This window comes from Tachyglossus aculeatus, chromosome 5 (genome assembly GCF_015852505.1).
Source record: "Tachyglossus aculeatus isolate mTacAcu1 chromosome 5, mTacAcu1.pri, whole genome shotgun sequence".
NCBI classification, from domain to species: Eukaryota; Metazoa; Chordata; class Mammalia; order Monotremata; family Tachyglossidae; genus Tachyglossus; species Tachyglossus aculeatus.
In genome coordinates, this window is record NC_052070.1 from 87,054,222 (window position 1) to 87,079,703 (window position 25,482).

General features: G+C 56.3%; 1 protein-coding gene across 3 annotated transcripts in view; it reads left to right on the top strand.

Annotated features, from left to right (window-relative positions):
• Positions 1-22,901, top strand: part of BMP1 (bone morphogenetic protein 1) — a 41,599-nt gene extending 18,698 nt beyond the window's left edge. The window contains exons 7-20 of one of the 3 annotated variants that reach the window (XM_038746366.1): positions 144-268; positions 1,259-1,374; positions 2,047-2,149; positions 2,641-2,757; positions 3,732-3,877; positions 4,070-4,265; positions 4,785-4,910; positions 5,209-5,369; positions 8,836-9,016; positions 12,846-12,971; positions 15,534-15,661; positions 16,057-16,270; positions 16,996-17,246; positions 22,231-22,901. In XM_038746366.1, coding sequence (XP_038602294.1) covers positions 144-268; positions 1,259-1,374; positions 2,047-2,149; positions 2,641-2,757; positions 3,732-3,877; positions 4,070-4,265; positions 4,785-4,910; positions 5,209-5,369; positions 8,836-9,016; positions 12,846-12,971; positions 15,534-15,661; positions 16,057-16,270; positions 16,996-17,246; positions 22,231-22,365 — 2,125 coding nt within the window. In that variant the 3' untranslated portion in view covers positions 22,366-22,901. Of the gene's footprint in view, positions 1-143; positions 269-1,258; positions 1,375-2,046; positions 2,150-2,640; positions 2,758-3,731; positions 3,878-4,069; positions 4,266-4,784; positions 4,911-5,208; positions 5,370-8,835; positions 9,017-12,117; positions 12,512-12,845; positions 12,972-15,533; positions 15,662-16,056; positions 16,271-16,995; positions 17,247-22,230 lie in introns of those variants that run through there. The other 2 variants (XM_038746367.1, XM_038746368.1) reach the window with 2 other exon arrangements.
• Positions 22,902-25,482: the final 2,581 nt, after the last annotated feature.

Sequence of the window (25,482 nt, forward strand, 5' to 3'; positions counted from 1 at the left end):
TCAGCCAGAAGGCCCGGCCTCTCTGACTGGCCTCCGGGACCATTGCTCCGTGGTATAGCTCATTCTGGCCGACACTGCTCTCACTCACTTGCTCACTCAGCCTCCCTCCGCCCCCACTCCCTGGCTTTGGCTCTTCCCTCCAGGGGCATCTTCCTAGACACCATCGTCCCCAGATACGATGTGAACGGGGCCCGGCCTTCCATTGGCCAGAGGACCCGGCTCAGCGAGGGAGACATTGCCCAGGCCCGCAAGCTGTACAAGTGCCCAGGTGAGCCCCGGTCACAGGGCCAGGAGGTGAGGACGTCCGGGCCGGAGTCGGGACTCAGGGGTCGTCGCCGGGAGGTGGCAAGAAAGGCTAAGGGAAGAGGAAGAGGGAGGCTGTGAGGGCCTGAGTGATGAGGCGGGGCAGAGGCGGTGATGCCCGCCAGGCTGCCAGGGTGCCAGGGGGGCAAGAGGTGGGGGAAAATGATGGGAGAGAGCTAGAGGGAGCATCCCGGTCGGACAATGGAGCTGAGCCAAACGAGGGAGCAGGAGGATGAGGGCACAGCTTGGATCAAGGTAGGGACTCCCTCCTACTTAGTCCGTGAGCCCCATGTGGGACACACGGGATGGATTCATCTGTATCTATCCCAGCGCTTAGAACAGTGCTTGTTGATACATAGTAAGTGTTAAACACCATAAAAAGAGGTGGGAGGGCCGGGGGTGGTGGGGGCAAAAATGAGATGGGAATAAACCCTGGGATTAGGTAAGCCACTGAGGGCTGTAGATGCCGACCAGACAGGCATGGGACTGGCTCTAAATTCCAGACGTCCTGCCGGTGGCAGGCTGGGATTATGGAGGTGGGAGGAAATCTGCAAGTTGGGAACAGGGGATCCATGGAACTTCCCCATCCAGGATCCCCTGGTGGATTGGGATCTGATGTCCATTGCTGGCAGAGGGGATCCAGACCAGAGTTTGGCCTCCACTGCTGGAACCCCATGTTGCCGTGGCAACATAGGACCGCTGGTTGCCCTGGCAGCTGGATGCAGGGAGAGGTAGGATGGTGTTGGGGAGGGGGCGGGGGGCATATTTTAAAGGGACAGTGCCGTTCCCCGGGCCTCTCTGCCACTCATCCTGACACAAAGAACTAACCCTTGGGATTTGAGGTTCAGGGGGTCCAGAGCTGGTCAGAGGAGGGAGGAGAGTTGAGCAGAAAGAGAGGAAGGTTAGGTGGGGCTGGGGCTTCAGCCAGCTGCAACCGTCTCCCTTTTTTCCACAGCCTGTGGAGAGACCCTCCAGGAAAGCACTGGCAATTTCTCCTCCCCGGAGTTCCCCAATGGGTACTCTGCCCATAAGCACTGTATCTGGCGCATCTCCGTCACACCTGGAGAGAAGGTAACCGCCCCCAGGCCTCCTGCCACCCTTTTGCTCTTTTCCTTTCCCCTCCCTGTCCACTCTTTGGGCCCTCTCATCTCTGCCAGTCTCTCTGTACCCTCCTTCCCCATCTCGCTTCTTGTGGGAAGGGATCCTATCTACATACTCTGTTGAAATGTACTCCCCCCAGCGCTCAGTACAGTACCCTGTGTGCAGTCAGCGCTCCATAAATGCCATTGATTGTATTAATGGTATTTATTGATCCTCCCATTTCTGTCCCACCCCCTCACCCCTTCTCCAGCCTTTCCCCTTTTGTCTCCTCCCATCCTGTGTGGGGAAGAAAGATCAGCCCCCTCCTCTGCTCTGGCCTTCTGCAGGTAGATCGAAAGCTTTTTCTAAGGCTCTTACTCCCCTGGCTGGGCCGCTGGCCCCGGGCGGAGCAAGGTATCTGTCTGGCGGTAAAAATCTAGATCTGTTCATCTTCCCCGTTAGATCATAAGCTTTTGGAGGGCGGGGACCTGACTTCTTCTGTGTTGTACGCACCCAACTGCCAAGTCGTGTGCCCAGCACTCAGTGGGCGCTCACTAAATACGGTTAATGGTGGTGATGGTAAGAAGGAGTGGGAGATGGAGGTGGGGAGAGGGGAGCATCATCTCTCTCCACCCCGCCATTTTTCCTCCTCCCCACCCACAGATTATTCTGAATTTTACATCCTTGGACCTGTACCGCAGCCGGCTGTGCTGGTATGATTACGTAGAGGTTAGAGACGGTTTCTGGAGGAAAGCCCCACTTCGAGGTAACCCGTTCTGCTGCCACAGAGGCTCCCCCTGCCCCCGCTTTCTCCCCAGAATCAAACACAGCCCCTCAGGTCCTTCTGTACCATCAGTCCCAATGTCAACCTGGCCAGCCTCCTTAGGGTCCACCCTTCATTCCTTCCCCCATTCCATGAGACTTTCCGGTCCTTGCCGGCCTTATCCCCATGGCCCCAGGCGATGGCTGACCTCAAGGTGAAGAGCAGTCCTGGGGGAACCAGAGGATAGGAAGTCCTGGGCCGATGGCCAGATGCCTGCGACTCAAGGGAGGGCCTACCTTAGGAAAATGACACCGAAGGGTTGGCTTCTTTGGGTACCGCAGGGCAGAGCGGGTGCCCTGGACCTGTGGCGCCTAAGAATCATGAGGACAGGATGGGAGAGGAAGTGGGTGGGCCAGGGTGGGAGAGAGGAAAGGAGGAGGAGGAGGAGGATGGGGGAAGTAAAGCTCTGCCTCCCTACTCCTTGTTCCCCACAGGACGGTACTGTGGAAACAAGCTCCCTGAACCCATCATCTCCACCGACAGCCGTCTCTGGGTCGAATTCCGCAGCAGCAGCAACTGGGTGGGGAAGGGCTTCTTTGCTGTCTATGAAGGTACTGGAAGGGTCTGGAGAGGGATAGGGATCGGAAGGGACCATTAGGGGAAAAGAGAGGAGAAGAGAGGGGCAGGAGAGTCCCAGGCAGTGGGAAGAAGATTCAGTCAATTAATCGACGGTACCTGTTGCGCGTTTACTGTGTGCAGAGCACTGTACTGAGCTCTTGGGAGAAAACTGTAAAATAGAGTTGGTAAACAAGTTCCCTACTCACAAGGAGCTTAGGACTGTAAGTTCCTTGAGCAGGGATCACGCCTCGGCTTAGTGGAAAGAGCACGGGCTTGGGGGTCACAGGTCGTGGGTTCTAATCCCAGCTCCACCACTCATCAGCTGGGTGACTTTGAGCAAGTCACTCAACTTCTCTGCACCTCAGTTACCGCATCTGTAAAATGGGGATTAACACTGTGAGCCCCACGTGGCACAACCTGATGACCTTGTATCTACCCCAGCACTTGGAACAGAGCTTGGTACGTAGTAAGCACTTAACAGATACCATCATCAGCATCATCATCATCATCATTGTACTCTCCCGAACACATGGTTCAGGGCTCTGCACAGAGTAAGCGCTCAGTACAAACTACCGATTGACTGATTGAATGATTGAGGAAGGGGTTGGTGCCAAGCAAGGAGTTGATAAGTGGGGGCAGGGAGTGTGGACCAGTGGGGAAAAAAGAGAAAGAAGAAAAAGAGAAAGCCCAAGAAGAGGCTGGAGAGAACTGAAGGGAGTCCTTGGAGAAGGGAGGGAGAGGAGGGTAGGAGGGAGTCAAGAAGAGAGAGGTGTGAGAGGAGAAGAGAGAGTCCTAAGTGGGGTCGGGAGGGAGCACTTCTGAGAGAGAGTTCGGCAGGCAGAGGTACTGAAGGGACGGTGGGATGTAGAGGAGGGAGTGAGGAGCGAGAAGGGACCGGAGGAGCGTTGGGGCCCTTCCCGGCTCTACCGAGTTGGAGTGGGATTGCCCCTCACTGTTCCCCTGACAGCTATCTGTGGAGGAGATGTGAAGAAAGACAATGGCCACATCCAGTCACCCAACTACCCCGATGACTACCGGCCCAGCAAGATCTGCATCTGGAAGATCCAAGTGTCAGAAGGCTTCCACGTTGGCCTCACCTTCCAGTCCTTCGAGGTACAGTGGCAGCACTTGAAACTAGGAGCGGCAAGATGCCGCTTGCCCACATCCACCCTCCTCCACAGGGCCCCTCTGCTCCCCTCATCCAGTCACCCCACCTCCCCTAACCTAGCCTCACCCTGGGCCGCCGGAGCTCGGTCTTGGGGTGGGGAGCGGCCCCCCGCTCCTCACCCACGTCCTCCCCACCAGATTGAACGCCACGACAGCTGTGCCTATGACTACCTGGAGGTCCGGGACGGGAACACCGAGAGCAGCACCCTCATCGGCCGCTACTGTGGCTACGAGAAGCCGGAGGACATCAAGAGCACCTCCAACCGCCTGTGGCTCAAGTTTGTCTCCGATGGCTCCATCAATAAAGCCGGCTTTGCCGTCAACTTTTTCAAAGGTGGCCACCTCAACCCGCCTCCTCCGACACCTCCCTGGGCCCCCAGGCTTCTTGGTCCCTTTCCCTGGCTTCAGGCCTCTCCCCTTCCAGACTTCCTGCCCTCTGTCTCTTGATTTCCTGACCTCCCTGAAGGCTTCCCCTGCCCCTCCAGGAAGCCAGCCCCAACCTCCCCGGGGGCCCTTTGACCACTATCCCTTCCCCGCTGTGGGATGAGATTCTCTGGCATCCCCTTCTCAGGCATCCCCTGGGAAGCCAGGGCGAGCCCCCCGCTCTGGGGCTGTGGGGTCGGGTAGAGGGTTGGTGGGAGAGGCAGACAGGAAAGAATGTGGAGGCTGTGGAGAAATGAGGTGAATTCTCCGGGGATGTGGATGCTTGAGGGCAGAACGGATTCTGGGGAGGGTGAGTCAGAGGGTGAGAAGGATGAGGGAGGCTGACCAAAGGCCGACGGTGGAAGGGACTGGGAAGGGGTATCACGGTGAACCCTTCAGGAAGGCTTACTGACCACGCCGATTCCCTCAGAGGTGGATGAATGCTCCCGGCCCAACCGCGGAGGCTGCGAGCAGCGCTGCCTCAACACTCTGGGCAGCTACAAGTGCAGCTGTGACCCCGGCTATGAGCTGGCCCCAGACAAGCGCCGCTGCGAGGGTGAGCCCCGGGGACTCCCCCTCCCCAGTGGGGCTCCCCAACACCCCAGCCCCGGCTTCCCACCATCCCCTCTAACCTGGACTCCCCTAAGCCCGTCCTCTCTGGCCCTCCTGGGGCTCTAGTTCTGTCCCCGAGGTGGGCGCGACCGAGCTAGAAGCGCCTTCCCTGACACGCTCACCCCGGAGCTCACCTTGTCCCTCCCCGCTGGGCAGTGCCATGGACAGACCCCGAGGGGCCCCAGGCCTAACTCCTCTCTACCCCTCACTCTCCGGCCCCGGTCCCACCCCGTCCCCGACAGCTGCCTGCGGCGGGTTCCTGACCAAGCTGAATGGCTCCATCACCAGCCCGGGCTGGCCCAAGGAATACCCTCCCAACAAAAACTGCATCTGGCAGCTGGTGGCCCCCACCCAGTACCGCATATCCCTGCAGTTCGACTTCTTCGAGACCGAAGGCAATGACGTGAGTGCCAGGGCCCGACCTCGGGCCTCCCCTTCTCTAGACCCTCATCGTGCCTTTCCTCCTGCCCCATATGGAGAGGTTCTGGCGCAGACCCCCTTCGGAAGGCCCGGTGGAAAAAGGACACCTCAAGTGGCCCCTGCCTCCATGTAGTATTGCCATTTACGTCCCCCACCTCTCTTAACCTTCCCCTACTCCACCCAGGACGGAGAGTTGTCTGATTGCCTTTTAAAGCCCTCCAGAGATAAGTTGGCCACGTCCCCTCCCTCCATGGTAGCCTTTTCCGGCAACAGGGAAGGTCTTCATTACGTCCTCCTTCTGAGAAACTGTGTGGCCTAGTGGAAAGAGCATGGCCTTGGGAGTCAGATTCTCATCCCGGCTCCACCGCTTGCCTGCTGAGTGGCCTTGGCCAAGTCACTTAACTTCCCTGTGCCTCAGTTTCCTCATCTGTAACATGGGCACTCAATACCTGTTCTCCCTCCTACTTAGACTGTGAGCCCCATTTTAGTATTATTATTATTATATTTGTAAACACTGTCCTAGGCACTGGGGTAGATGTAAGTTTATCAGGTCAGACAGTCTATGTCCCACATGGGGCTCACGGTCTAAGCAGGAAGGAGCTCCAAGAGGGATGGAGACTGTGTCTGACCTGGTTATCTTGACTCTATCGGAGCACCTAGAACAGTACTTGGCACACAGTGTTTAATGAGTATCACAGTTATTGTCTAAAGAAACTGTCTCTGCTGCAATTTAAGCCCATTTCCTCTTGTTTGCTCCCCTCTGGAGATGGGGAGCAGCCGATAATAATAATAATAATAATAATAATAGCATTTATTAAGCGCTTACTATGTGCAAAGCACTGTCAAGCGCTGGAGAGGTTACAAGGTGATCAGGTTGTCCCACGTGGGGCTCACAGTCTTCATCCCCATTTTACAGATGAGGTAACTGAGGCCCAGAGAAGTGAAGTGACTTGCCCAAAGTCACACAGCTGGCAATTGGCGGAGCCGGGATTTGAACCCATGACCTCTGACTCCAAAGCCCGTGCTCTTTCCACTGAGGCATGCTGCTTCTCTAAGCCGATCAGAGCCACCTCACAATCACCTCTGAGACACCTCAACCTCCCTTCAGCCTTCTCTTCTAGTGGCCAAACAACTCCAGTTCCGTAACAGCGGCGACGTTTTCCAGCCCCTTACCTGATTTTGCCCTCTCCTCTGGGCTGCCGTTAGCCTTCCTCGGGCTGCAGACCAGAATTGCCTCTCCGCCGTCTTGAAGGGGGTAGGGGAGAGTGCCAGTTAACATACTGGCCTGGCCCTGGAGCACGGCCCGGGAAAGGGTGTACATGGTAAATAAACACTTAGCCGGCAGTCACATGCCTGCCCAAGCGCTTAGTACAGTGCTCTGCACACAGTAAGTGCTCAATAAATACGATTGATTGATTGATTGATTGATTGATGCCTGAGCCGTGGGCATGCCGACCCTAAGCAAAGAGCCCCAAGGGAGCCCGGCCGATATGGGGCCAGATCAGAATTAGCCCATATTTTGCCAGATCTCCCACCGCCCAGCTTCCTTGCCTCGTCCCTCAGATGGGCTCTCCGTGCAGTCACATATGTCATCGGCTCCTTCCCCTTGCTTCTCGGAAGGGCTCTCCATGCAGGCACATGTGTTGTGTGGAGGAGGGTGAGCCCTTTTACCGCCTGCCTCTGAGAGCTACTACTTGGTAGGGAGTGGAAGTTCGCCTCTCCTTTCCACTCAGGTAGCCCACATTCCCCAGGCAAGCGGGGAGAATCAAACTGAGCACTCTAACAGAATCAGTGGAAAGAGCCCGGGCTTGAGAGTCAGAGGTCACTTAGCTGTGTGACCTTGGGCAAGCCACTTAACTTCTCTGTGCCTCAGTTACCCCATCGGTAAAATGGGGATGAAGACTGTGAGCCCCACGTGGGACAACCTCCTCACCTTGTATCCCCCCCAGTGCTCAGGACTGTGCTTGGCACATTGTAAGTGCTTAACAAATGCCATCATTGTTATTAACAGGGTTTTCAATCATTTTTTTTTGAGAATCCAACTCAGTTGGGTTTGACTCCTGCCCTGGACTCCCGGAGGCCTCTAATGGGAGGTTGGAATTGCTGGGAGAGCCAGAATGGGGAAGTCAAACATGTCTTCAGCAATTTTAAAAGGAAACGGCTCCCCAGCGATTACCTAGAGTCTTCCTGTCCCTCTCCCCCTGTTTCCTCCTCTTCTTCCTCCTCCTCCTTTGCCACCGCCCCCGAGGTAGAGCATCACCACCAGTACAGAGGAGAATAGCTGGTGAGCGTAGGCTCGGACCAGCTAGTGAATCCCGAGCTGCCCTGGGCCTGACCGTCCATTCATTCATTCAATCGTATTTATTGAGCGCTTACTGTGTGCAGAGCACTGTACTAAGTGCTTGGGAAGTACAAGTTGGCAACATATAGAGACGGTCCCTACCCAACAGTGGGCTCACAGTCTAGAAGGGGGAGACAGAGAACAAAACAAAGCATATTAACAAAATAAAATAAGTAGAATAAATATGTACAAGTAAAATAAATAGAGTAATAAATACGTACAAACATATATACATGTATACAGGTGCTGTGGGAAATCAATCAATCAATCGTATTTATTGAGCGCTTACTGTGTGCAGAGCACTGTACTAAGGGAAAGGGAAGGAGGTAAGGCTGGGGGGATGGAGAAGGGGAGGAGGGAGAGAGGAAGGAGGGGGCTCAGTCTGGGAAGGCCTCCTGGAGGAGGTGAGCTCTCAGTAGGGCCTTGAAGGAAGGAAGAGAGCTAGCTTGGCAGATGTGGGGAGGGAGGGCATTCCAGGCCAGAGGGATGACGTAGGCCGATGGTCGACGGCGGGACAGGCGAGAACTAGGCACGGTGAGGAGATTAGCGGCAGAGGAGCTGTGGGTGTGGGCTTGGCTGGAGAAGGAGAGAAGGGAGGTGAGGTAGGAGGGGGCGAGGGGATGGACAGCCTTGAAGCCCAGGGTGAGGAGTTTCTGCCTGATAGGAGTTTCCGCCTGATAGGAAAGTTAGCTGCGATTTCCGGAAGTCTCCGCCTCTGGGAGGAGAGCGGTTTCTCGGGTCATCTGGTTCAGGGATCATAGTGTTCTGATAGCTTTTTCAGTAACATTGCTGACTCTTGTCCAACCCGTGGTCTTCCTGGGCCTCCTCCCTCCAGCGGGAGCTTCCTTACAACGGTTCATGCTCTTGGGCCCTCAGGAGTCTGATTCTAGCTGCTCAGCTTCCTCTGTTCAGTACCCTGAGCAGTGCCCCTGACCAGCGCCCAAAGGAGTTTGCTTCTAGCTGCCCCGCTCCCCCAATCAGTGCCTTGATCGGTGTCCACAAGAGTTTGCTTTTAGCTGCCCAGCTTCCCCTGATCACTGCCCCAGTGCTTGGACCAGTGCCCAGGGAGGCCCTAGCTGCCCCAACTTGATGCCCCGTGTCTGGGCAGGTGTGCAAGTACGACTTCGTGGAGGTGCGCAGCGGGCTGACGTCCGAATCCAAGCTGCACGGGAAGTTCTGCGGGGCCGAGAAGCCGGAGGTGATCACCTCCCAGTACAACAACATGCGGGTGGAATTCAAGTCCGACAACACCGTCTCCAAGAAAGGCTTCAAGGCCCATTTCTTTTCAGGTAACTCAGCGGGGCCCTGCCCCCGTGTCCGGCCTTCTCCTCCACCTTCTCCTCCCTCGCCTCCTCCTTCTCCTCCTCCACTGATGCCTAGAGGGTGCAGTTCCCTCCCCACTCCCTCCCACCTGGTCCTAGCCCCCTCCACCACTGGCCAAGGCTCTCGAGTGGTCTTCCTTTCCTGGGCACCAAAACAGGCCAACCTTGTGCAGAGCCCCCACCAGGGGACTGGCAGGCCTCTTCCCCAGCCCCCCTTCTTCCCGCTCCCTCCTGTACCCCGACAGTATGCCGGAGGGCAATCCCTTCCCTCCTCTCGGTCCCCCCGCCCCGCCATTTTTGGATCACCCCCTTTCTCAGCCAGACCTGAACCAGCGGAGCTGACTCTCTCCGGCATTGTAAAAGGGGAAAGAGAGAGGATGCTCCTGCTCACCTGGCAAGATGCCTTCCCCACCTTGTATTGCCATTGCCTAGGGAGACTTCCCCATCTCCGGCCCTCTCGCCCGTCTCGTCAAACCGAGCCACCCTTCCCCCATCCTACAGTCATCAGAGAATCCGGTTGCCAGGGGTCCCAGAACCCCTCCTCATTCCATGCTCTTTCCATCATTCCCTGTCCCGTACATCTGTTTCTCATTGCTCTGCCCCCAATCCCCACAACCTCCCCGCGGAAGCAGAGATTGCCCAGAAGGAGTCGGTGTGCATGTGCGTGTTTGCCCTGGGCTCCACCCTCTTCCAAGAGGTCCGGAGAGACAAAGGAACCTCAAGGGCTGTTGCTGGCACCCGCCCAGCCCCTTTCTGGCCTTGGGATGTCCCGTGGCCCCTCCTCAGCCCACCTGCCTCTGGGGCTCTTGGGCACTGCATCCTCGGGCATAGCCCAGTGGCTGCCTGTTCCCCAACCCGCCCCCCACCAACCTCCCTCGCCTGTCCCCTGCCATGCATCTACTTCTTAATCCCGCCCTCCCGCCTGGCTGTGCTTGAAGACCGTACCCCTCACTCCTGACCTCAGCTCTCCTGGCTTGCCCAGCTAGGTCCCTAGAGTGGCATCAACCCACCTCTTCCCCGCTCCAAACCAGTTGCCAGATCGAGCTGGAGGCATTATCCGGGGCCCCTGAGGCGGTCCGACTCTGGGGGCCTGTGGGCAGGGGGTGGGCACCTGGGAAGAAAACCATTACCTGCTTACTCTGTCTCTCTCCGCCTTTCTCTGTCGCTGCGGTCTCTTGAAACCGGGGAGAGGGGGGTCCCCAAAAGCCTAAATCCATGCTGACTCCGGATGCCCCTGCCACTTGACACGCTCCGTGGCAAGAGAGACGAGCAGAAGAGCCTAGCCAGGAGGCTCTAGGCTCTGGCACCAGGGTGGTTGCAGGGTGTCTGCCCCTGGCTCCCTGAGAGAGGGGCCGTTTCGGTCCCTGGACACTCACGAGGAGAGAGACTAGGCCGAGAAGCAGAGGACCTTGGAAGGACTCCGGTCAGAACCCAGCCAGCTGCCAGGGGGAGTGCGGGCCTTTCAGGGTGAGTGCCCTCTCCTCCCTACCCCCGTGCTGCTCCCACTGTTCCCTTTTCCGGCCCAGAGCCCGGGTTCCCCCAGGGCAGTTTCCAGCCAGCGGGAGCTGCCTCAGTCCTTCCTCACCCCCATCCCAGCGTGGAACCCCAGAACGGAGGTGCCGGGGTCCCTAGACTCGACTGGAGGACGGGCGAAGAGAAGTGCCTGGGAGCACTTCTGCTTCTTCCAGCCCCGTCAGTCCAGGAAACCTCTGCTGGGTCCAAGGTGGCAGCATGGCCAGCTGTTCAAGAGAGGGAACCCTTGTGACTTCCTGCCCGGGGTGGAGGCCTCGGCTTCCCTGCCCCACTTCTCCAGCTGGGCCCCTGCTAAGGGGTGACACGTCCCTGGCCTCATCCCTGGCCTCTGGGGCTGAGCGAGGACCTCGGGGTTGGGAGGCAGGCGGGGCTTTGTGGTAGATTGGAAGGCCGGGGATTGGCAGGCAGGGGGTCGGCGAGTGGGGGATTGACAGGAGGGGGATTAGCGGGTGGGATTTTCCAGTAGGGGATTGAAAGACAGGGCATTGGCAGGTGGGTCATTGGCAGGTGAGTGGATCGGCAGTGGGGGGTATTAGCAGACAGGGGAATAGGCAGGTAGGGAGGATTGGAAGATGGGGAATTGACCCGCGGGGGAATGTCAGGCAAGGGAGTGGTCCACAGGGCCTTGGCGGCGGGTGAGGGATTCTGAACCCTGGAAGGGCTCCGCTCTTTGAAGGTTTCTGTCCCCAAGGGAGTCAGGCCCTAGGGTCAGGGAAGCCACTGTGCAGAAGCGAGTGTCGCTGTTGGAAACACCGCACACCCTTGCTCTCCCTGGCTGAAGAATAATAGCTCTGATCCCAAGGCCTGGGAACTGAGAGCCACGGCGCCCCTCCCCGACCCTCGACCCCCAACCCCCGTCCCTCCACCTCTACCTCCAGGGCAGGAAGTTTCCCCATTTGGCTCTTTGGCCCCTGGGATCCAGTCAGCATTAGACAGTTCTCTGAGGAACGAGGTGATTATCTGTGTGGGTGGGGAGGGGCCGGGGGGCACGTGTGTAGATGTGTGTGCGTCTGTGAGAATTTTTATATGAATGCGTGTGAAGATGAGTGTGAGAACAGGTATTGTGTATGCCTGAGTCTGGGAGGGTTTAGGAAACTAGCACGTGGACTAAATAAGAGAAAGGATTACCCATCCCCGAAAACATCTCTCCTTATTTCCCTCCTTTCCCTTTCCCCAGACCAGTGATTTCTCCTCTCTCTCCCTGCCTTCCCCCACCGGCTGCCTGGATCACCGGTGGGGTTGGTCTCCCGTGGACGTCTCCGTGGGGTTGGGAGGGTGGCAGGTATTTTTGGGTGCTCAGGGAATCGCCCACCCCCTCCCCAGGGTCTCTGTCCTCCTCTCGTGGTGGCTGCGCCCCTCGCTTCCGCCCTCTGACCTGGCTGCCGGTCCCGCCCGCTCCTGAAAATGGCCATCCCGCATGTCTCCCCCAGCCCCTTAACGCGCCTCCGAGACCCCAGCTTGGTTTTCACTGGCTGTCCCTCCCTGCCCCCCGCCACTCCCCTTGGTCCCTTCTCTCCTTCTTCCTCTCTTTACAGAGAAACGGCCGCCTCTGCAGCCCCCCCGGGGACGCCTCCAGCAGATCAAATACCGAATGCAGAAAAGAAACCGAACCCCTCAGTGAGCCCAGTGGGGGCCACCGGCCCCATTCGTTACTCAGGAACTTCACCTCGGACGGCTTGGGGGCCCCAGCGTCCCCCTCCCCAGCCCCTTCCCCCTTGCCACTCCGGCCTGCTCCCCCTCAGCCGGATCGAACTGGTGCTGTCCTCTTCCTCTTCATCCTCCTCGTCCTCCTTCCCCCTCCACCTCCCCCGACATCATGGCCTGGGGAGCCTCCCGGTCACCGCCCCCCGTCCCGTTTTGATGGTGTCTGTGACATTTCCTGTTGTGAAGTAAAAGAGGGATCTTCGCATCCCACTTCTCTCTCTTGCAGTCTGCTTGTCCGTGTGTCTGTTTTTCCACTTGCTCCTCTGTCCGGTAAGCAGGTAATGGTAGGGGTCCCTGCGCCGGCCACTGCCCCCCGCCCCTCCCATCACCTTGGGGGCCTCAAACAGCGGCCGGCTGCTTGAGGCTCCGACCCTTTCCCCCCGTTCCTCCGGCCCTCCTCCGCCAGCACGGCCCCACCTCACCCCCGTCTCTCCGGCGGAGACGTCCCACCGCTGGCTCCCCTTCCCTCAGACGGGACCCCGGCCGCCCTCGTCCACTTCCCCGGCCTGTGCTCGCCATGTGGGGGTTTGTCCTCTGCTTGCTGTCTCCCCCGCTGCAGACAAGGACGAGTGCTCCAAGGATAACGGCGGCTGTCAGCAAGACTGCGTCAACACCTACGGGAGTTACGAGTGCCAATGCCGGAGTGGCTTCGTCCTTCATGACAACAAACACGACTGCAAGGAAGGTAAAGGCCCGGCCCAGGCGTCCCTCCGCAGGCCCCCGGTTGTCGGGCCGCAGCTGCTCTCAGGCCAGCGAGCAGGATGAGGAAGCCTGGCATCTGTTAACGGCGAAGGAAGGACCCAGAGAGAGACGTTGGGTAGCCATCAGTCCCTTCCTAATTTCCGAAGGGTTTAGTGTTATTATTAATAGTAATAATAATAATAATCGCGGTATTTGTTAAGCGCTTACTAGATGGCAGCGCTGCAGTATGTACAAGGTAATTGGACTGGACACAGTCCCTGTCCCACAAAGGGCTCACAGTCAGTCAATCAGTGGTATTTACTGAGCACTTACTATGTGCAGAACTCTGTACTAAGCGCTTTGGAGAGTCTACTATGACAATAAAGAGACTCGTCCCCTGCCCATAACAAGCTAGCAGTCTAAAGGGACAGGCATGAATATGAATAAATAAGTGACTTATCTGTATAACTCAAAGACATGTACAGAAGTGCTGTGGGCTTGGGGGTGGGGTGGACATTCATTCAATCGTATTTATTGAGCGCTTACTGTGTGCAGAGCACCGTACTAAGCGCTTGGGAAGTACAAGTTGGCAACGTATAGAGACGGTCCCTACCCAGCAATGGGCTCACAGTCTAGAAGATCATACAATGTCCAAAGGTCCCAGATCCAAGTGCACGGGCGATGCAGAAGGGAGAGAGAGCAGAGGAAAAGAGGGCTCAATTTGGGGAGAATCAAGCAGAAATTCCTCACCAGCGACTTGAAAGCCCTCAATTAGCTCTCCCCCTTCCACCTGGCCTCCCTCAACTCTCACTCCAACCCAGTCCCGCACTTCGTTCCTCTCCTCTGACCTACTCGCCGTCCCTCGCTTTTAGCATTATTAAAGTCACATCTCCTCCAAGAAATCTCAATCCCCATTTTAGATGAGGTAACTAAGACACAGAGAAGTAAAGCGACTTTCCCAAGGTCACGCAGCAGGCAGGCAGCGTGGCCTAGTGGATAGAGCACGGGCCTGAGAGTCATAAGGATCTGGGTTCCAATTCTGGCTCCACTTCTTGTCTGCTGTGTGACCTTGGGCAAGTCACTTCTCTGTGCCTCAGCTACCTCATCTGTACAGGGGGGATTAAGACTGTGGCCTCCAACAGGGACTGTGCGTCCCATCTGATTAACTTGTATCTACCCAGTGCTTAGTACACTGCCTGGCACATAGTAAGCGCTTAACAGATACCAGGAAAAAAAAAAGGGTTGAGTTCCCCAAGGAAAGGAAAGTCAAGGAAGGATTGGTCAGAGGGAAGAGAAGGTGAAAGCATTCCAGAAGCAGTGAGTATTGAGGCGGGAAGAGCAGGTGAAGGCATCCCAGAAACATTGCATGGTGAAGAGGGATTGGTTGGAGAAGGAATAGCTTTGTGATATGTATATATCTGTATATATATTTGTACGTATTTATTACTCTATTTTATTTGTACATATTTATTCTATTTATTTTATTTTGTTAATATGTTTTGTTTTGTTCTCTGTCTCCCCCTTCTAGACTGTGACCCACTGTTGGGTAGGGACCGTCTCTATATGTTGCCAACTTGTACTTCCCAAGCCAAACGCTTAATACAGTGCTGCACACACAGCAAGCGCTCAATAAATATGATTGAATGAATGAATGAATATGGAAGGTGGGATTTTGTCCTTAGCATACGGTGGGTGACACAGAAAGACCCAGAAAGAGAAGGTAATAGATGAGGTGGAGGAGAAGTAAGTGGTGGAATACTGGAGTAGGAGGAAAAGGGGTAATTGGGAAAACTCTAGGAAGCAAGGATGAGTTCAGATGGAGTCAGAAGGCAAAGACGAGCCAGAGATGAGCCAGGAGAGGAGGGCAGAGGAGAGGAAGTAGAGGGTGGCTTAAGAGGGACACGTGAGGGAAACAGATTTGAGGAGCAGCGTGCCTTAGAGGATAAAGCACAGGCCCGGAAGCCGGAAGGACCTGGGTTCTAATTCTGGCTCCGCCACTTGTCTACTGTGTGACCTTGGGCAAGTCACTTAACTTCTTTGTGCTTCGGTTACCTCATCTGTAAAATGGGATTAAGACTTCATATGGGACATGGAGTGTGTCCAAGTTGATTACCTTCTATCTACTCCAGCACCTAGTAGAGTGCCAGACGCACAGTAACGGTTTAACAAGTACCACAAAAAAATAGATCCCCATCCCACTAAATCCCTCCCTTGTCTCCCAGAGCCTTTTCTCTGGAATACCCTGTGCTGAGGGTGGGCAGAGGGAAACCCTGGAGAGTGGAAGTGGGACTCACACCCTCTCTCCCTCCACCCCTGCCCTTCTCCCCTCTGCCCCCGACCCCGCACCATTCATTAATTCATTCATTCAATCGTATTTATTGAGCACTTACTGTGTGCAGAGCACTGTACTAAGCGCTTGGGAAGTACAAGTCAGACCACTCTCCTCCTCCCACAGCTTTCATTAATTCATTCATTCAATCGTATTTATTGAGCGCTTACTGTGTGCAGACACTGTACTAAGAGCTCGGGAAGTACAAGTCGGACCAGTCTCCTTCTCCTCCCACAGCTGGATGTGATCACAAGGTGACGTCCACCAGCGGCACCATAACCAGCCCCAACTGGCCCGACAAGTATCCCAGCAAGAAGGAGTGCACCTGGGCCATTTCCAGCACGGCTGGCCATCGAGTCAAGCTGGTAAGGGGGTTTTCTTCCCCCGATGAGGTCTCCTCTCCAATCCCCCGGGCAGCCCGTTTAGGCCTCAGATACGGTGGCCAGGACCATGCCCGGGAAGGGGGAACCGCCCCGCTTCAGTTGAGGAGATTCACTTCCCCGATCAGACAAGCTTCTTCCCGGACCCCTCGAGCTCACAGCCCCGCCGATCACTGGTTCGCAGAGCTCTGGGCATCTGCCAGGGCTCCCGACCCTCCGCCTGATGTGCCACAGAGCTCCTGCCAGTTCATCTGCTCCGGGGCAAGCGGAGAGGCCCGATGGAGTGAGAGTCCTGTTTCTGTTCTTCCTTTTCCTCGTCCCCCTCATCTTCTTTCTCCCCCTTTCTCCTCTTCTTCCTCCCTCCCCACTGATCCCTTCAGACCTTCTCCGAGCTGGACATTGAGTCGCAGCCAGAATGCACGTACGACCACCTGGAGGTCTACGACGGGCGGGACGCCAAGGCCCCCGTGCTCGGCCGCTTCTGTGGCAGCAAGAAGCCGGAGGCCCTGCTGGCCACGGGGAGCCGCATGTTCCTGCGCTTCTTCTCTGACAACTCCGTGCAGAAGAAGGGCTTCCAGGCCACCCACTCCACAGGTAGGGGAGCCAAGGGCTTGGGCGCTTTTGCAGCCGGACTCTGACCAGGGCCCGCCGGCCGCGGAGGACCTCAGAAATGGGGGAGGTAGACTTTGCCCGTTCCTTTTCCCTCACCTCTCACCATCATCATCGTCATTATTATCTTCAGCTGTATTTATTGAGCCATTACTGCGTGCGGAGCAGTTTACTAAGAGCTTGGGAGAGTACAACAGAGCCGATTTGTACTTCCCAAACGCTTAGTACAGTGCTCTGCACACAGTAAGCGCTCAATAAATACGATTGAATGAATGAACGAGTTGGTATAGACACATTCCCTGCCCACAGTGAGTTTACAGTCTAGAGGATTCCCTCACCTTATTCCGGGCTCACTTCCACCCTGGCATTCATTCATTCAATCGTATTAATTGAGCGCTTACTGTGTGCAGAGCACTGTACTAAGTGCTTGGAAACTGCTTATCGCACATCGGGTGCCCCTGCTAGTTCTTCGCCTGCCCCACGCTTCAGGACCAGTGTCTCGGGCAGCAGGGTAATAACCGCCATCCCATTTACACATGGGTATCCCTCCCCTCTCAATCAGTCAGTCAATCATATTTATTGAGCACTTACCGTGTGCAGAGCCCTGTACTAAGCGCTTGGGAGAGTACAGTATAATAACAGACACAATTCCCTGCCCACAACGAGCTCCCCTTCCCCTCCTCTTCCCCTCCCGCACCTGCCGCGTACAGAGTGCGGGGGCCAGGTGCGGGCGGAGGTGAAGACCAAAGACCTGTACTCCCACGCCCAGTTCGGAGACAACAACTACCCCGGGGGGGCGGACTGTGAGTGGGTCATTGTGGCGGAGGAGGGCTATGGCGTGGAGCTCGTGTTCCAGACTTTTGAGGTGGAGGAGGAGACGGACTGTGGCTACGACTACATGGAGCTGTTTGACGGCTACGACAGCACGGCGCCCCGGCTCGGCCGTTACTGTGGCTCTGGGGTGAGTGCCCCCCGACGCACCCACCCCGTACCCCTTCCTCCCCGGCTGGCCCCAAGCTCCACCCCGTCTTGGGATGAAGAGCAGGAGAAACGTTTGAGAAAAACCCATTTGGATGAACACGGTGGACCAAGTGGACACCACTTTGTTGGTTGACCGATTGACTGTTCATTGAGAAGCTCCTCCTGTCTGCCGCTGAGCTCGGAGGGGTATAAGATCATCAGGTCAGACAGTCTCTGTCCCCAGAAGGGGCTCACGGTCTAAGAGGGAGGGCAAGCAGGTATCATCCCCACTTTACAGATGAGGAAACTGAGGCATAGAGGGGCTAAGTGGCTTGCCCAAGTTTGCACAGCAGGCGAGTGGTGGGGTTTTCATTCATTCATTCGTTCAATCGTATTTATTGAGCACTTACTGTGTGCAGAGCACTGTACTAAGTGCTTGGGAAGTACAAGTTGGCAACATATAGAGACGGTCCCTACCCAACAGTGGGCTCACAGTCTAGAAGGGGGAGACAGAGAACAAAACAAAACATATTAACAAAATAAAATCAGTAGAATAAATATGTACAAGTAAAATAAATAGAGTAATAAATACGTACAAACATATATACGTATATGCAGGTGCTGTGGGGAAGGGAAGGAGGTAAGGCGGGGGGGATGGAGAGGGGGAAGGAGGGGGAGAGGAAGGAGGGGGCTCAGGGTGGGAAGGCCTGCTGGAGGAGGTGAGCTCCCAGTAGGGCCTTGAAGGGAGGAAGAGAGCTAGCTTGGCGGATGGGCAGAGGGAGAGCATTCCAGGCCAGGGGGATGACGTGGGCCAACGGTCGACGGCAGGACAGGCGAGAATGAGGCATGGTGAGGAGATTAGCGGCAGAGGAGCGGAGGGTGCGGGCTGGGCTGGAGAAGGAGAGAAGGGAGGTGAGGTAGGAGGGGGCGAGGGGATGGACAGCCTTGAAGCCGAGGGTGATTAGAACAGGGAAGCGCTTAGAACAGTGCTTTGCACATAGTAAGCGCTTAATAAATGCCATCATTATCTTTACTAAATCATGTTGCCTCCCTCCCCAAGCCCAGAGCACCCTCTCGCTCCCAGAAGCAAGTTTGGTATGAGGCTTGTCCTGTGGGTTATGAGCCCTCTGTATGGGCTCCTGGACAGGACCCCCAAGTCATCCCCAACTGGCAGACTCAGGGATGCTAGGCCTGTCTGGGGGCTGGGATCTCTATCTGGGAGGTGGGGCAGACTGGAATGGGCCATTCACGACTTAACTTCCTCTGGGTCTCTGCTTTCTTATTGATCAATCAGTGACTGAGTGCTTATTCTGTCCGGAGCACTAAGCACTCGGTAGAGTTGGTAGACACAGTCCCTGCCTTCCAGGAGTTTTACAGTCTAGTCACATTTCTGTAAAATGGGGATTCAACAATGGCTCTCCCTCCTCCTTGAGACTGTGAGCCTCCCCTGATACAGGGACTGTGTTGAATCCGATGATCTAGTGCCCATCCCAGTGCTTAATACAGTGCATGGCTCCCGGTGCGCGCCTAACAAGTACCACAGTTATTATTAGTACTTGATTGTGTGCCTGGAGCCAGTCTGAAAGCTTGGAGTTAAAGTGCTTAGTACAGTGCTCTGCACACAGTAAGCGCTCAGTAAATACGATTGAATGAATGAATGAATGAACTAATCAAGTCTGAGGGGTCGGGAAGCCTGGGGACCCTCCTACCAGGGTTTAGCCGAGAGTCAGCCCAGACAGGTTCTGAGAGGAGAACCGGAGCCAGGAGCCCTGAGGGTTGAGGAGTGAGGGGCCAGGGATATTCCCATCTTGGAGAAGGGGAGAGGCCTAGCCACTTGACTCTGCCCTCCATCTCCTTCCACAAACACATGGAAAAGGTCTTTCGTTTCCCAGTTCGTCTCTCCTGGAGGTCTGCGCGTGCTACTGCCGCCGGATGGTTTCTCCAGCAGGAGCTGGCAGCCTTCTCATGTTTTCTCTTTTTTGGGCCTTTTCCCGGTACCCGTCATGGGGTCCTCCAGGGCCAGCTCAACTAACCCCCTTCCCTCTCCCAGCCCCACTCCCGGCGGCTCCTCCTCTCCCTCCCACTCCACGGGCGCTGCAACAGCTGCCTGGGCTGGTGTTGGCCGGGCCCCCCCGGGAAGGAGTTGCCAGGGAGTTTGGGGGCAAGATGACGGAGCGGATCTCCGCTCCCCGGTCTGGTCTCCCCTGACTACCCATCTCCTCTCCCTCTCTCCGGCCCTCTCTCTGCGGGCACCCAGCTGAAGAATTCGAGTGCTCTGTGATTCCGTCCCTTGGCTCCCTTCCTCCATTTCCAGTGATCTTCCCTCGGAGCCCCCTCAACCGAAGTTGGAAATGGGGGCTAACCCGGGAGGTTGCCCCTCGAGGGCCTCCGGCACTCCAGCAGTTAGCATTCCCGACGAGCCAACTCCACTCTAACTCAGCCTCAGAGCTCGGGGCTGAGCCCACGAGAGGCAGAGGGAGGAAGGGAAAAAGAGAGAAAGGAAGTATGGGGGACCGAGACGATGAGGACCAAAGCTCCAAATGCAATAATTGTGGTATTGGTTAGCGCTTGCTATGTACCAGGCACTCTACTAAACGCTGGGGGTGGATAGAGAAGCAGCGTGGCTCGGTGGAAAGAACACGGGCTTTGGCGTCAGAGGTCACGGGTTCAAATTCCGGCTCCGCCACTTTTCAGCTGTGTGACTTTGGGCAAGTCACTTAACTTCTCTGTGCCGCAGTTACCTCATCTGTAAAATGGGCATTAAGACGGTGAGCCCCACGTGGGACAACCTGATCACCTTGTAACCTCCACAGCGCATAGAACAGTGCTTTGCATGTAGTAAGCACTTACTAAATGCCATTATTATCATTATTATACAAGCAAATCGGGTTGGACACAGCCCATGTCCCACATGGGGTTCACAGTCTTAATCCCCATTTTAAAGATGAAGGAATTGAGGCACAGAGAAGTGAACCGACTTGCCCAAGGTCACAAAGGAGACAAATGGCAGAACCGGGATTAGAATTTATGAAATCCTGACTCCCGGGCTGGTGCTCTATTCACTAGCCGTGCTGAATTTCGGCTCCCGTGGGCCTCCGCCCTTGGGCCTTTGGGCTGAGGGAAGAGGAATTCCAGCACGGAAGCCAAACTCGGAAGTGGGAACTGTTTTGCATCCTGCAAGAATGAGGCTCAGAGCCCCAGGGTCTTGTCACTCGTGGGTGGGTTGCCCCGATCTTCAGGAAGATCCCCCAGCCTCCCCTGGGGTTCTGCCCCGCAGGGCCTCCTCTGATCCAAGAGAAGCAGCGTGACTCAGTAGAAAGAGCCCGGGCTTTGGAGTCAGAGGTCACGGGTTCAAATCCCGGCTCCGCCACTTGTCAGCTATGTGACTTTGGGCAAGTCACTTCACTTCTCTGTGCCTCAGTTACCTCATCTGTAAAATGGGGATTAAGACTGTGAGCCCCCCGTGGGACAACCTATTCACCTTGTAACCTCCCCAGTGCTTAGAACAGTGCTTTGTACATAGTAAGCGCTTAATAAATGCCATTATTATTATTATTATTATTATCCAAGAGGATGGAGGGATCTGGGGAGAGGATGTAGTTTCTCCTATTGAATCCATTCTGTCTCCTGCCCTTTCTGCCACAGGCAGCATGACTGAGCCCTGAGTGAGATAGGGACTGAATCCTACTTGATTATCTTGTGTCTGTCCCAGTAATTAGTACAGTGTTTGGCCTGTAGTAAGTGCTTAAAAATTCCACAATGATCGATCCATCAATCAATGGCATTTACTGAACGCTGACTATGTGCCAAGCACTGTACTAAGTGCTTGGGGGAGTGCAGTGCAACAGAATTGGCAGATAAATTCCCTATTTATCCCTCCCTGTAAGGGATAAATTCCCTCCCTGTAAGGAGCTTACAGTCTAGAGCTGGAGACAGACATGAATAAAAAGAAATAATTTATAATATATGATTTGATTATAATAATAATAATGATGATGATGGCATTTATTAAGCACTTCCTATGTGCAAAGCACTGTTCTAAGCGCTGGGGAGGTTACAAGGTGATCAGGTTGTCCCACGGGGGGCTCACAGTCTTAATCCCCATTTTACAGATGAGATAACGGAGGCACAGAGAAGTTAAGTGACTTGCCCAAAGACACACAGCTGACGGAGCCAGGATTTGAACCCGTGACCTCTGACTCCAAACAGATCCAAGTACATAGACAATGCAGATGGGAGAAGGAGTTGGGGAAAAGAGGGCTTTATCCCGGAAGGCCTCTTGAAGGAGATGTGACCTTAATAAGGCTTTGAAGCAGCGTGGCTCAGTGGAAAGAGCACAGGATTTGGAGTCAGAGGTCATGGGTTCAAATCCCGGCTCCGCCAAATGTCAGCTGTGTGACTTTGGGCGAGTCACTTCACTTCTCTGGGCCTCAGTTACCTCATCTGTAAAACGGGGATTAAGACTGTAAACCCCCTGTGGGACAACCTAATCCCCAGCGCTTAGAACAGTACTTTGCACATAGTAAGCACTCAATAAATACCGTTATTATTATTATTATTATTATTGAAGGTGAGGAGAGTGGTGGTCTGGCTAATATGCAGGGGGAGGGAGTTCCAGGCTCGGGGTAGGATGTGGGAAAGAGGTTGGCAGCAAAATAGATAAGATCGGGGCACCGTGAGTAAGCTGGCGCTACAGGAGCAAAGTGTGCTGGCTGGGCTGGAGTGGGAGATCATCATCATCATCATCATCATCAATCGTATTTATTGAGCGCTTACTATGTGCAGAGCACTGTACTAAGCGCTTGGGAAGTACAAATTGGCAACATATAGAGACAGTGAGGTAGGAGCCGGGAGAGCTGAGTCCCTCAGAGCCTCAGGTAGCAACCCCAGGTTGTGGACGCCCTGAACAGAGCAGGGGGAGGAGAGGGAAGGAGGGAACCCCCCGCCCTACCTCCCTAACCCCAGTCCCCGCCATCTTCCTCCAGCCCCCCGAGGAAGTCTACTCGGCCGGTGACTCGGTCTTGGTGAAATTCCACTCCGATGACACGATCAACAAGAAAGGGTTTCATCTGCGCTACACCAGCACCAAATTCCAGGACACGCTGCACAGCAGGAAGTGACCTGCCCCACCACCCGGGCCCCGGGGGGCCTGCTCCCCTCGTTCGCCGGACGACCCCCCCCAGTAGCCACGCAGACTCGAGGGGGGGAGAAGAGCCCCTCGTCCACCCGGGCCTCCTGGCCTCCAGAGCGGGCAGCTCTGACCCCTCCGAGGTACCCGGGACAGGAGGGAACCGGACGCGTTCATCCCCACTGTCCCGTGTTATCCTCCTCTCCTGTCCCGGCCCCCCTTCTCCCAGCCACCCCAGGAGACGCGGGCAGATGGACTTCCTTGAAACACTTGAAGCCTCGCTGTTCTCCGGACGGTAGGAGAACGGGTTGTGTTATCGGCTCCTCCTGCCGCCCTCTCCCTCCACCTTGTATTCTGTATAGTCAACGGCATAATCCTCAATGTAATGCACCCACAACCCCCTCCGCACCCCCAGCTCACCCACCCTGGATTTGGTTTCCAGTTTCCCTCCCGAGAGCCGTGGGCCGAGTGTCACCCACCTGGTGGAAGAAGCAGAAGGGGAGGCCAAGAGGGGGGAAACACGTGGAGGGGGAGGCGCGGGGGTTGGGGGGAAGGGTCAGCCATCCTGGGGGCCCCCGGCCAATAAACCGAAAGTGTTACAACCCGTGTGGCTGGCGGCTGGGCCAGACGTGCCCCTCTCTTCCGTGTGCGCTGGTGAGCTGGCCGATTCCAGATGTGCTGTCACTGCAGGCTCGGGTTGTGTGTATGTTGGCTGCAGGCCGGGAGCCAGGACACCTGGTTTTGCTGGCTGCCTCTGCTTCACCCCTGGGCTGCCTGAGGGCGTTAACTTCACACAAATGCACACACGCGTGTGCACACACACACAGATACCCACACTCCCCACCAGTTCCCTGCTTCCCCACTCTCCAGGTGGGGTTTCAATCACAGTTCAGTCGCATTTATTAAGCACTTACTGCGTCGACAAGATTTTGTCCCTGAGAGGTTGCGAAAGAATGAGAGGCAGATTTTGTCTTCCCTGCTGGGTTTTCCCATCCCGGCTCCTCGAGTCTCTTGGAGAAGGGGGTTGGGGGTTAAGAGAGGTGATAGCCCCGGCCACAGTCATTAGAGAGGAAGGGAGACAAAAGCAGAAGATAAACTTTAGGATTGCTCCTTCCCCAAACAACGTCTGGGACGATCCGGTGACCTCATTCGGGCCTGGGATTTCTGTTCCAGGTCCCGAGGCCCAGGATGCGGCTAAGGCCTCTCTTCCTCTTGGGTGGTAAAGAGGTAAACCCAGACACTCCAGCCACAGGGTAAACATTCCAGTCCAGGCCCCCTGGCGCCCTGGCCCCCTGGCCCTCCAGCTCCCTGGGAGACCCAGGGCCCAACCTCTGCCCCTCCCCTTCTCTGGCTGTCCCAGCTCCCTAGGTCGGGGGAGGCTTAGGCCCTGGGCCAGACACTGACCTCACTCCCCACGTCCGGTGGGGAACGTCGATCGGAGACCGGATCGGAAACCACATCCATCCCCTTTACCTCAGGAAGTCACTCTCAAAGACCGAATCCCAGGGGAGAGATCCCAAGGAGGAGAGACCAGGAGGACTTCCTCAGCAATCTCTTTCCCCTTTCCTCCCTCCCTCCTTTCCTTTCTCCCTCCGTCCCTTCCTCGATTGCCTCTCAGTCTCATGGCTCCCTGAGCAGCCCCCAGCCGGCTCTGGGGTGAAACCGAGGGAGTCGAGTCCCTAAATCCGCTGAAAATAGCCTGGTCTGTGACCTCACTGGACCTTGTGATGTCACAGTCGTTGATGTTGCTCCCCTCCTACCGCCCTCCTGCCATCCTGCACTGAGGACACCATGCCATGGGGCAGCCCGAAGGATGGCCAGGATGACGGATGAGGCCCCCAACCCCTGGGGTAAGCTAGGCCTCTCCCCAAGACAATTTGCCAGGAAGATTGGAGTCACCTACTCTATGGCCCAGTTTATAGTCGAGGGTCACGAACACCGTGCCGTTTCCTGCCCCCCACACCTCCCCTCCGACCACCGGCGCTCTGCCTCCTTAGGCTGCTGCTGCCCACCCTCCGGTTGCCACCTCCACCCTCCCTCCTTCCACGGCCGCTGTCACGTCCCCTCCTGCTGCTCCTGCTGCCCCCTCTCCTGCCACGCCTCTGTCCACCGCCCCCCCGGGTGTCCATATGCCCGAGACCAGGCTTCCACAGGCCATCACGGCAAGCCCGGGCGAGCAACCGGGCGCCTGTCCCGTGACGGTACCAGTGGGGCTCATCTCCAGCGATGGGGGTCCCGTTCCCACCCCCCTCCCACCATCTACATCCAGGGAAGAGACAGAACCCGAGACACGACACGAGGCAGGCAGCGGGCTCCCGCGGCCGGCCAAGACGGAGGCCTCGCCGCCCCCGCCTCACCAAACGGGCCCCGTTGCGGCGGGCCCTCAGAGACCACAGACCTGGCCGAGCCCAGGAGGCGGTCAGGGCCCTCCGTGCCAAGACCCAAGAGGACCCCGGGCCCAAGAAGGAAACCTGCCCGGAAGCAAGCGGCTGGCAGGAGGCAGGCCAGTGACACTTCGTGGCCCCGGGCTCGGGGCCAGACTCGCTCCCACAGGAAGGGGAGGAGGAATCAGAACTCAAACAGGCAGACCCGGCAGGCCTTTCTCCGACAAGTTGATGCAGCAGTCCAGGTCTCCTTCACTGATGCCGCCAGGACCGCCCCGGCGAGCCACGTCCAACCAAGGGACTCTCCCCAGCAGGCCGGGAGGCAGGGATGGCCCCTGGGGGAGGAAGAGGAGGAGGAGAGGGAGGAGAAGGAGGAGGAGAAGGAAGGCCGGATCCTCTTGCCAAAGGGGGCTGAGGTCACTCAGACAGGGCAGCTAACCAGGCAGCGTCCGGTGGCCGAACAAGAAGGAGCCAAGGTGGCCGAGCGGTGCACAAGGAAGGAAGTGGGGAGGTCACCGGAGGAGAAAGCAGGAAAGCTGATTGCGGAGAGGGCAGCGCGGGAGCAAATGGCCTTTCCAACCAAGAGTTCCAACCTGACAGACGGCGAAGAGGCAGAAAACAGGGTGGGTGAGCCGGAATCCACCTCCTATGGCTGGTGGGACCTGTTTTACAATTGGATCATATCTTTTAAAACTCTTTACATAATTTAATAAAAGAACAGGTTC